The 12,053-nt window shown below is 44.2% G+C and overlaps 1 protein-coding gene across 5 annotated transcripts in view; it reads right to left on the bottom strand.

Moving 5' to 3' along the window:
* The window catches only part of LMO3 (LIM domain only 3), a 65,610-nt gene that overhangs the window by 52,738 nt on the left and 819 nt on the right, over positions 1–12,053 (bottom strand). Inside the window, exons 1-3 of one of the 5 annotated variants that reach the window (XM_068659706.1) lie at positions 11,086–11,285; positions 10,801–10,866; positions 3,150–3,363 (exon numbers count right to left, since the gene is read on the bottom strand). In XM_068659706.1, the coding sequence (XP_068515807.1) occupies positions 3,150–3,355 (206 nt within the window). In that variant the 5' untranslated portion in view covers positions 3,356–3,363; positions 10,801–10,866; positions 11,086–11,285. Of the gene's footprint in view, positions 1–3,149; positions 3,364–9,789; positions 9,988–10,800; positions 11,287–12,053 lie in introns of those variants that run through there. The other 4 variants (XM_068659715.1, XM_068659700.1, XM_068659691.1 and 1 more) reach the window with 4 other exon arrangements.

Raw genomic sequence — 12,053 nt, 5'->3', positions numbered from 1 at the left:
AAACTTCTTGCATATTTCACTTACTGTAAATGGACTTGAAATATTGGCGTAAACCTAAGTTCCTTAAATTAAGTCTTCACTTTCTAACTCAAGAGTGTATAAGCGGAAGACAGAAGCCTGCAGGGGAATTATACTCTGCATATCATTTTCACCGAGTATGTTATTTCTAACATTGAGACCTTTCTTTACTCAAGTCAGTTCTCATCTTCGTTAACAAAACAGAGTTCATTCCTGACGTGGCCACCCCAACAGCCTGGGTACCATATGCCACCTCTAAAATCACTGGAATGACTTACTTGAATCAGACTGCAGGGGAAAAGCCTCTCACACCCAGAACATCTTTCAAGCTCATTACATCCATCACCTCAACCCCTTCCATACAAAAGAATAAGGTCTTAATGTAGTAAAATTAACTGAAAAGGAGACAACTAAAGCAAAACAAGTTTTAAAGTCCTGAAGATAGAGTATTTAAAAAACAAAACAAAAAACTTCAAGAGGGTATCTCCAGGATAAAATGCCAAACAAAAGAATTGGGGCAGACGGAATCTTTTTATGATTTTTTTTTTTTTTGGCAGGCATTTTTAAATTAGAAATACTAGAAGTATCTTTGCAAATAGCCAAGGACACAATCACACAGTTTGTGAATTTAACCATCAATGTTAAAGCACACAGACTGGCTACGTTATTGCTTATAGCATCTGTAGAATGGCTGTCTTATTGAAATACATAATGAACACAGAGAGACAAGTTAATAAGCAATTTTACTCTTTATAGTATCGTACAAGCCACATATCCTCTAGAGGGCACCACATAAATTAATAGGAAGCTAGAATGATTTTGTATGTAGCAAAGACTCCCTTTACGGTTAAAAAGGAAAAAAAAAATTAAGAGGATAGTTTGAAACTGTAATCGAACTCTAATCTGATCATTAGTACTAAGTAATTTGTTCTTTAAATTGATATCAAGTGGGTTGCTAAATATGAAAGCTTATTTGACTACAAAGCTAGAGAACATTTAACTAGTTTCTACATTAGCATTAAAAAGATCACTTTTATAGGTTCACTGCATAACTAAGTAGATAAGAAGCAATGAGGCAAATGACTATCTGCAATTACCTTAAGTGCATCAGTATGAAGTTTAGAGTAAATACCAAATTTAAATCTGTGCACTCACAAGAATCACTAAGAAAAGGCTCATGACTTTCATTAAGACTTGATAAATCCAGAACCAAATAAAAAAACATCTTAAAACTGACTACAGGAGTTGTCATATACACTGGCTTCACTGGTGCAAAAGTAGATACTGCGTATGAAAACATAACCAAAACATTAGTTTTGAATGTTGTCATGACAGATGCATCATTGTTTAAAAAAGTCTCCTTTCTTTGAATTACATACTATGAGTTTTAAAAATCTGTTTGCAAAATGTTTACCCCTGCTAGACCTTCAAAGACCAGAGAACAATGCCAAACGCACACCCCTGTGCTGAAAAAAAAAGTACTTTTTTGTAGCTCTATTACTAGAACACTTTTGGTTTTGATTTTAAACACTGGATCTGTTGCATTAGTATTTGGGAGATTAGGAAGGTTCAAAGCCCCTAGTAAACCTGGAGATCAAATTACCCCAGCAGTTTTCTTACTCCTGCAGGCACTTGTAGAAAGATTCTTAAAATGGGTTTTAAATATTAGTCTCAGCATTACCTTCCCCACAGAAGCTGTCCACGCCCCTGTCTACATATACATACACGATTTAAGATCACAAGCAACCTAGGCTCCTGTACAATAATTCCTTCCTGTTAGCTACTTCTTTGGCAGCTTTTACACAATGGCTTTAAGTTGCAGACTCTATCTTATGCTCAACTCACGGACATTTAATGGCTAGCAGAGCACTTGTACCACTAAGAGGTCTTAGGCTACGTCTGAAGAACCCTGAACTGCCTTGCAGTCCCAGCTCAGCAAATACACAAGGCACTTGCAAACGCTTTTTGCTCTACTCTAGAAAAAACAAGTTGTAATATGGAGAGCCAGGGTACCAACTGTTAACGCTTCGGTCTTGATTTCTGTTCCAAACTATCCATGCCAAGCAACCTGGGAACTTCATACTCGGTACCTGTGCTTACACTGAACTTGCAAGTTAATGCATTCAAAGAGAATTTTAATTTTTCCCCTATGTATTACAGACTTGAATGTCCCTTTAAAAGGAAAAGACTTCACTACAGGGGCAGAGGAAATATTCCCAGAAGTTCATGTTTGCCTCAGGCAGCTAGTCTCATTAGGCCCCTTATACAGAGAGTGGAAAAAGGTGCTCCTATAGGAAATAGGTGCTCAGTCACCCCAGAGGAGTCTCTCTCTGTCTATTTGCAAGTGAGAGCCTAGAGAGACCAAACTTCCTGATTAAACTCAGCTTATGCAAGTAGCCCTATGTATTCATATGCACTCTACAGATAAATTAGCCCAGTACTTTGCTGAGTTGTACCCCAAATGTTTTAGAGAAGGTAGGACGATGAACAATCAAGAGGGCAGAAATCAGGTGGTGGTTTGCAGTCTTTGAGAAAAGGTGCCAGCTCACCCATGTCCCACACAGTTCCCCAGGCTGAGGAGCAGAGTTGATTGGGGCATGCTGGCTACAGAGTTATTTACAGGAAAAGCAAGAGAGTGGGCTTGGTCCAGCACCTAACAGGCAAATGGCAGCGTTCATAAAAGCTCTCACCACCACAAACAAAATCCTTCCAGCAAACTCAGAGGACAGAAGTGCGTTCGCACAGACAACCTTCAGACCCCACACTCAAGCTGTTGAAAACTGCGCAGGTGGGCCTGCTGCTTTAGGCTGCGGTGCCTGAAGGCCCCACTGCATTTAGTAGGAGATCAGCTCCCCCAGAGCGCAGTGCTGCCAGAGGGACGGGGGTTATTCTGTTCTCATCTCTTAGCCCTAGTATAAGCATCAGAAAATTCACAACAGCGTGCTTTCCAATTCAGGACAGACATCGCCTTTGATTTTAGTTTCACTCACCACTATGCTGCAGTGGTTGTCTCACGCTCCACAAACGCTGTCTCGCAGCCACCACATACTACTTACACACCACTAACTACACGGGAAGGACTGAACAGGCTTACCAGGTTAATCAGTGAACGCGATGAGGGTGTGACCTACCTCAGGTAGTCTCTGCGACAAAGGATAAGGTTGGCTTTGGTGTACAGAGTAGAGCCCACCTCCCCCAGGCGGCAGTCACAGCAGGCACATTTCAGGCAGTCTTCATGCCAATATTTGTCCAGGGCCTTTAGAAGATACCGGTCTTTAATCTTACGGTTGCAGCCAGCACAACCTTTCGGCTTGGTGTCTGGCTGAACTGAGAGCATTTGTATACCTGAAACACAGCAAGAGCAATGAAAAGTGAAAATAGACACTCTCCAGCATCAATTTCAGCTTTCTCTTCCTCCACCTCTCCCCACCCACGCATCCCCAGATCATTAAAAAGGCAACAGCGTAGATGGGGTGACATAAACTGGAGTGTCCACAGCAAGCTGAAAACATTAAATAAACTGGAGAGCTGAAATGTCCACTGGTCTGAGTTTCACCTCATTTACCTGGTCTCTTTGCTGAAAAGAAATATTAAAAAAATAAGATGAAAATATTTCAGTTGAAGTCACCCAGTTTTGCCCAAAGTACCCAGTGGTTTAGCATCCAAAATTTAAACTAACAGAGTATTGGCTATGACAAACATATCTAAACTTACATATTTGTACCTATATACACTACCTTTGTCAAATATAAGAACACTCAAGATTCTAGAGACGGAAAAGACAAGCTATTAGAGGCACAGGACAAGAGTTTCAGGGAGATTTGACATAGACATTTTTGCACTAGAGGTTGTTTTATTTATTTATTTAAAGATTTCTGTTCTTAGGCACATGAATTGATTTCCAGAGACTTCAGTACCAGCATATCTCTAGTTACATCCTTCAGTCTAAGGACCTGCTAAAAAAATCTGACCTTAAATAATCTGCACAAGGTCAGACAGTTGCTAGTTTGTCAAGGATAATAATAATAATAATAATAATAATCTCTGCACAACTTTCTAATTTTTCAATTTTAGCCAGCAGATAGTTTGGGACAAGGGGTCCACTGGTATCCATTAAGTATATATACTTTTGGATATAATAGCAGAGAACATTTAAACAACAATTCGAACTCCTGAACCACTGTTTCAGGGACAGAACAGGTAAAAGTGGGACACAGCTGAGCGATCGTACATGGAGTACCGCAGCCGTCTTCCAGAGATCCATACAAAAATCAATTGCTCTGAGTTTTACTGTAAATGGGGAGAGGAGGTCACTGCCCCAAAGTGCTTACAGACTGGTCTCTCTTGGTTAGTCTCATGAACTGTGAGCCCATTATGCAGACTGATTATCTGGAATTCATTCCTTAGAAGAAGCAAAAATCATAGCCTTGTGGATGCTTTGTTGTACATCAAACGGGCATCAGGGAGGAAAGAGAACTGACACGCAGTTCGATTATTAGGTTATCTCACTGTTTTAAGCCAGAGATGTAACTAAAAATATATATATATATAGATACACTCTAATGAGTAGCATGTATTACAATGAGAATTTTTCAAGATTGAGGAATTAATGCTTTTGCCGACAGGAAAATCCTTCTCCCACGTTCGGGACGTGGCACCCCATTCTCACGCAGCGACTAGAAAGGTCAAATAGTCTCATAACAAAGAAAAGCAAATTCAAGAGCCCCTCATCAAGAATGCTATACTACCTACTGCTAAGAAGGCTTTACAGTCTCAGCTTTTATAAGCACATCTCAGTCGGTGCTGTAACACACCACTATAGACAGGCAGTCTCAGGTAGCGAGAACATGAACAAGTTGGTGTTTTATTACATTTACTTTTTTAAGCTGTCATAAGGAATAGAAGAAAATAAGTTTAATATTTGAAGCAACAGTATAGTATGCCTTTATGAATATTAGCACCATGAAGACAAGAAACTAAATACTATGCCAGCTGAAGTATCCCAGTGATCTGTATGTGTATGTGAAACGCATCGAATTTACGCGGATTGCAGCTAGTGCGGAGACTGTTAAGTGACTTTTCAGGGTTTACCAAGCTGAACTCCCAAGTTTCACCTGTGAAGCTGGTAACTTAATTAGAAATAGTAATTCTTGTTCTCATTGTGATATACAACAGCCCCGCTTTGCGATACACTCTGTTACGCAGTTTGGAGCAATATATTTGTCTGTTAAATTAGCTGTTCAGTTATAGAGACAGTTCTCCTAGTGAGCACCCTGAAGTACCACGGCAGTACTGCTGCCTAATGTCTAAAGCTCATAAAAAGATAATGTAAGGTCTTTATTTTTCTACCCGTAAGTACAAAAACGGCTTTGCTGCCTTCCCATTACTCTCCAATCAACACTACTCTCACATCTCCTACACCACTTAGAAACTCCTGAGGTCTGTTTCTCATTCCGCAGCGGGAGGATGAGAGCCAGCGACCCGCTCGGGCTCCGCAGCAAGGCAGGGGCAGATCTGGGAACAAACGCACATTGCTTGTCCTAAGCAAGCACCACGAGGCAAAGGCAGAGTGCCTACGGTATTTACAATTGCCAACTGGCTCCCCAAAACTCAGCATGAGGATGTGAAGCAGCAAGGCAACATGGCTACAAACAAACAACTAAAAGCAGTGAAAATAGCAGATTCTTGTAAAGAGTCTCTACCAGACTGACTGTACAGGGAAATCCTGCTGGATTACTAATACCTTCAGCCAGTGAAAAAGCTTAATCTGTGAAGTTGCATATCGGGTTAGAGTATAAATATCCTCTAAGTGCCCATTACGTGCTTATCCCCAGACCCTCTCTTCTACCATTTAGAGGACAGACACAAAATAGTTTGCATCAACTTTGTGGAACTCACTAAAAAAGTTCAGAAGCATGAAGGACTCTTCTAGGATTTTAACCTTTTACTCTAAGGGAAACCAGAATAAACTAGTAAATAACACAGTTAAGAGCTTTAAGGGAGAGTGGAAAGGGGAAAAAAAAATAAAAACCTCAACATAAAAACTTTATCGTTTGGTAAGAAAGCAGGTGGGAGTGCAAAGGCTGGCAGTCTCTGACCAAGGCTGGATCAGCTGTCCTGTGCTTTCTGAAGGGAACAAGGTGCAAGAGAAGCAAGGCTGAACAAACAAATATCTGAACAAATTACAGTAATCAAGCATGATAATTCTTCAGATATATGCTGCAAACACTGGATTATTGTGTTATAAATAAAAGCACAGCTTGCATAACATTGCACGCAGTCCGGCACCATTTTTGAGACGCTTGTTACATTCTGAAAGTAGACAGAGCACTGTTGCCGATGGTTAACCCAAACCCTCCTCGTACAAGTGAAAATGGGCAGACACCCCACAGAATACTGCTAATAACCCTGTATGCCTGTGCTCCCAAGGCTGGAAGAAGGTGACTCTGACATCCCACCGGCAGCATCTCCAGATTAGGGACTCAATCGGCAGCAGCTTTTGGAGGGAAGGAATACTTTTCTCCTCAGATAGATTTGATCCTTTTCACACCTTACTTGCAATAAAGCTGCATCTATTTTAATGCAAGTTAAAATTAAACTACTATTTCATTATATAAAAAGGTTACTTTTTTTTTTTTTTTTCTTGAAACAGAGTGATCTAAACAAAAGAAAGCACAAGCACTGCTCTGAGAAGTGTTTTACATAGCTCCGAATTCTTTGCACGTGCCCTTTTCTTCACAGCCCGGATTAAATCGCTTAATTTTGAGAACAGAATACTTGATTACTTTTTCCCTGTATAGTATGAGCCAGCTTAATGCAAATCACCTCCCAGACCATCTCTCCTCCCTTTAATGTTCCCACAGGATCTCCAACACAGTTACACTTTTCACATATGCGCTCGTGTATTTTTAGCTGCCTTAATCTGGCAGTAAGAATACCTGCAGCTGACTGCTAGCCAGCTTTCCACAGGCTGTGGTTTCGGTACCCAGTTATTTCTCAGGACACAGGAAGGAGCCTTTCAGAGGCTGACAGCACCCACTGAACCATCCGAGCTGCTTGCCGCTGCTCCGTCAGGACTCAGCAGACAGCACTGCCTGGCTGCCCTCCTCACCCCCACCCCTGTGAAGGCAGCACTCATGGAGCGCTTCCAAAAACATACAGCTCCATAAGTGCTACACCCAGGCTGTGAAAATCAAATCCAGCTTTCCCTTCAGTTTGGCAGAGTCCTACCCATGCTCTGCATCATAGAGCAGATCTGTTCTCAGAACGGAGAAATTTCAGTGCCTAGTCTGTCACTGTCAAACGAACCCTTTTTATTTCACCCCAGTCCATTTTCAAGGGCTTCCTCTCTCCTACTCTCCATCCCTCCCTCCCTTCCTCCACCCTCAGGCCCCAAAGTACTGCACATGAACTGCAGAGCTGTGTTAGCAATAAGACTTCTTAATCACCATCCACCACTGTTAGGATTTTTGAAGGAAGAATTTCATATGCTGATTTGTAGGCTTCTGCATTTCCCTCGGTCTCCCCAAAGAAGTTCAACAGAACTGACTCCCATCCCTTGTAGTTGCTGTTATTGTGCAGTGAAACACTGACAACTGATTTGTAACTATGAATTTCAGGATAAAGAGGAAAGATTGCTGAAAAAAAGGCTAAAAAGGCTAAATTAGGTTCCTGAAAGAAAGCAGAGAGACAAAAACCCTCTTCACTCTGATCACCACCCTCAGCAAAATCAGGGAATGGAGACCGGACATAACTAACTGTATTTTGTCAGTGAGATAGCAGTATCCGCGAGCAGGATTCATCTCTGCTTGTTCTAAGCACTGCTAAAGACTCCAGAACACAGTTTCTGGTTTGTGGTACAGGCAGTCTGTGAAGGGGATGCTAAAGGGTGGAAGAGTTGGATGTTCTTATGCACTACAGCACTTAACTTTTAAAGACCACTCACTCTCCTCCTTCATTGAAGCACACACATGATTCTACCAAGGACAGTGGAATGTACAGCAAGAAAGGGAAAACTTGCCTCTACTTCGAAGAAAAAAAAAAAAAAAAAGGAAATTAGTTTGGGACAAATTGCATATCATTGCACAGGTCTCTAGAAGACAGTGAACTGACAGACACCGCACAGTCAACACAGGAGTTGGAGATCCAATAGGAGATTAAAAAAAGAATACTTTTCAGCTGCTTTCCCACTTTGCAGCTTTATCCTAAAAGCATTCATTGCTCCAATTATTCAGGATAATACACACGCAGGCTCAGAAAAAAAAAAAAGTTAAGGTTTCAGAAGGGGAGAAACATTTCAGAACTCGCATGTAGCACATCGGGAGTCGTAACTAGTTTTAGATTGGCATGTAAATTGTTCTGTGGAAAATTCTTATTGCCTCCGAGACCCCGCTATTCTGAGTTATTTGACAGTTTAAGGGAAATCATAATTAAAAAAAGAGACATAAATAATAGCCTGTGCAGTGTGGTGCACAGAAATAAGTAGAACCATTTCATTTAAACTCTGGTGAGCTTTTAATTGCCTGGATTGCATTGTGAACCAGCCTAACGGTTGATTGCCTCCATTATGCTCTCTTGTTCTGTGCCATTCATCCGCACAGTCTCAGCTTCTGTAGTTAACACAACAAAGTAACCGCAACTCCATAACACTCAGGATTTTTTTTTTTTTTTTAAATAAAAGTAAGGTTTTTAGTGCTCTGAATATAGACTCTTCTGTATATTTTTGAGTTAATTTTCCACAGTATATAGCTAAACTTCACATCCTGCCCCTTCTTCTACAGAGGAAAGTGCTTTTATGTTATTATATTTTTTTAATAAAGGAGGTGGCTTGAAAACGGGGAAAAACGAGGAGGTTAGGTAAAAACTAAAAGTGGGAATGCAGTCCCACAGCTGGGAGCAGTGATACAGATTAAAAGAATTTGGCCAACACGGCTAGTCGATTGCCAAGAGACACCAAACAAAAGATTTCTCCTCTTCTTTCCCCTTCTCTTTTTGAAAGCTAGATTGGGCCTAAAAGCTTGTTTCTCTCTGTTCACTGGCCCAGAGCATCCCTGCAGGCTGTAGCCCCCTAAGGGACAACACAGCAAATAGATGTACCCAGATCTCAGGGACGGGAGCTGCTTAGCTATGTTCCTACCCCTGTCGTGTCCCCCCCCCGCCTCCCCCCACTCCCTCCCTCCTCTTTTAGAGCAGTGGTGCTGGGAACCAATTTGATTCCCTTTTTCTCCAATGCAGCTGCAAGGCTCAGAGATACTGACATTTTTCCACTCTTATCAGTTTAATTACAGTTACCATGGCAGCAAAGTGCTAGTGCTTGGCAAAGGCCAACAAGAGATTTGCAAGACTGAGTTCAATTTTGATGCAGCTCACATGCAAAATAAATAAAAAAAAAAAATAAGAAACATACACTCTGCAACAAAGAATCCCTTTCGGGGCCGGACGCTCCAGCCTTTTGTGCTAATTCCTTCTGAGGCATCGCGGGGATGGGGTGGCGGGGAGGAGCGGGAGGCGGCGGGGAGGCACGGAGCGCTGTTTGTTGCACCTAGCGGGATTAATCGCTCTCACCGGCGGTCCTACAGACCCGTTTTAGGAAGGGCTGTGCCGGGCCCCCTTCGGGCACGGGGGCAGCGCCTTCAGGACGGGAAGAAGCGAGAGCAAGGCGCTGCCTCTTCCCCCCTCCCCCCCCCCCCCTCAACCCCCCTCGCCCCGGCTCTACCTGCAAGCGCGCCCGCTCCGCCCGCCGTCAAGTGAGCCGGCGGATCGCAGCCTTACCAAAACTTTTCTCCTTTTTCTGCATGAGTTGATTTACGGGCGCCCGGAGAGCTCCTCCTCGGCGAAGCGCCGAAACCCAGCAAAAGTAGCAAGTGTGCTTCCCCGGCTCAGGGCGACCCGCGGCGGCGGCGGGGGGGGGGGGGGTCCCGGGCGGGCCGGGGGCTGCGGGGGGCTGCGCCACCCGCTGCCCGCAAGCCTCTAATCCCAGCGGCCCGCTAGCTTTGTTGTAACAAATGGCTTTGATTAAACTGTCACACGCGGCGTTAGCGTACCGTGTCGTGCCGGGCGTGCGAAGGGAGAAAGAGGGTAAAAAAATTAAAAATAAAAATAAATAAAAAATAAATAAATAAAGGGAGAGGCTCCGCCGCAGAGGTGCTGCTCCTCTGGGCTGCCCGCCCCTGCCGCCGCTCCGAGGGGGGCTCCGGGAGCCCCGAGCCGCCGGGGGCAGCCCCCGGCCGCTTCCCCCGGCCCGCGGCCGCGCTCCTGCCTCGGCTCTGCCCAAAGGGTTAACCCTGCGCCGAGCCAGCCGCAAATTAAACGGCTGTGCGGGGAGGCTTGCGGATTAAAGCCGGGGAGTGGGAAATTAACCTGCTCCCTTGGTAATTGAGAGCACGTTTCGAGAAGCTCTGGAAGAAGCAAGAATAATAATAACAATAATAACGGAGGCGGGGGGGCTGTTGGGGGGGGTGGGGGCTGCTGCAATTCATTGTTAACTTTGACTGCTATTTCTCGAGACATCCAGTTAGATGGGTTTCGCTCAGCATCCTCCGCTTGCATGTATTTCATGTCTCATCATAAAAATAATGAAGCCTCACATGATTTAAACAAAACAGTCTCAGCAGAGCTGCAGCTTGAGTGAAAGTTGCAGTGCAGAGATGTGTGTGTGTGTATTGCAGCCCCGGCTTATGACTCAGAGAGAGAGAGAGAGAGAGAGAGAGAGGGAGAGAGGGAGTGATGCAGACACACATACACAAATGACCCAAAGCTTATGTACACAGTTGCCTCACTTACCTTCTCAATTAAGCGATACAGGGGAGGCAGTTCAATAAGCACAGTGGCTGCTTTGTAGCTCTTCTCCTTGGGAAAGGTCAAAAAGAAGCATTGTTTGGGGAAAAAAAAATAAAGGGGGGGTGGGAGAGATGGGGAGGGAGATCGCTATTCTTTAAGTTTAAAATAATGAGGTCCTCAAGGATCCGCCAAGTAATTGTGTTGACCGCATCCGAGCTACAGGTGTCCTCCTTTTAGTATCTTGCAGTCCAAGGCTGTCTGTCTCCGTCCTGGCTGAAGACAACTTACCTAAAGCAGCGTGTGAGGAGCCGAGTTGAATGAAGTCAGGGCTTTATCAGCTGCAAAATGCAATCCCTTACCAGCCAGACATAATACAGCAAAAGAAAAGGTCACTCAGTTATTACTGAGCCAGCAGAGCCCAGGCAGCTCTTGTGGAAGACCACAGAGAAGCAGCTCCCTTCCGATTTAAGGCTATTTACCTCTCTCCCCCTCCACCCACCCACCCTTCCTCTCTCCCCCCTCCCAACTCCCCCTTTCTCTCCCTCTCTCTTTCTCTCTCTTCTGCAGCTCGCTCAAGTACAGCCGCCCTCGGAAAGTGCAAAGCAGCCAGGAGACAGATTGGGCTTTGTTGGTAATTTCCCATGGTGAAAATTTACAAGCCTGCAAGTGCAGTCAGCAAAACCACATGCATATGCTAGACACAAACACCAGGGACACACACACACGCACGCACACACACAAGTGACCTCTACTGAAGCGGCTCAGGATCACCTTCCCAGAGAGTGCTCCAGAAACAGACCCAGGGAAACAGGGGAGCGCCCCCCCACTCCCCCCCATCTCTCCTCCCCAAATACTTTGCCTAAACAAAACAATAAGTTGCCTACGCAAAAAAAAAAAAAAAAAAAAAAAAAAAAAAAAAGCAAGATACATATCTCTCTATTAATGAGTAATGAGAATAATCCCTGAAGGTGAAAACACAGCTTCTCTCGGTGCTACATGTGAGCTGCTCAGAGAGGAGCGCAAACTCCAGAGTGAAAGTTTCCTGCTCCCTGGTGCGGTCCCCACTGGTGCCCGACATGGCTGCCCTTGGCCCGGCCACTCACTGGGCACTGCTTGCCCCTTGCCACATTCTTCCCCACGCTTTCCAAGCTGAATGATGGAGAGAAAAAAAAGCTGTTTCCCCCCCTACAGGATCCTCGTCCCAGAAGCTGAAGACAGAGCCTTACTCTCTACCTAGTGGTGGAGGGGGAAAAAAT

The sequence above is a fragment of the Anas acuta genome, chromosome 1 (genome assembly GCF_963932015.1).
Source record: "Anas acuta chromosome 1, bAnaAcu1.1, whole genome shotgun sequence".
Taxonomy (NCBI): Eukaryota; Metazoa; Chordata; class Aves; order Anseriformes; family Anatidae; genus Anas; species Anas acuta.
Note: the sequence above shows the minus strand (reverse complement) of the source record. Positions and strands in the feature narration are given on the sequence as shown.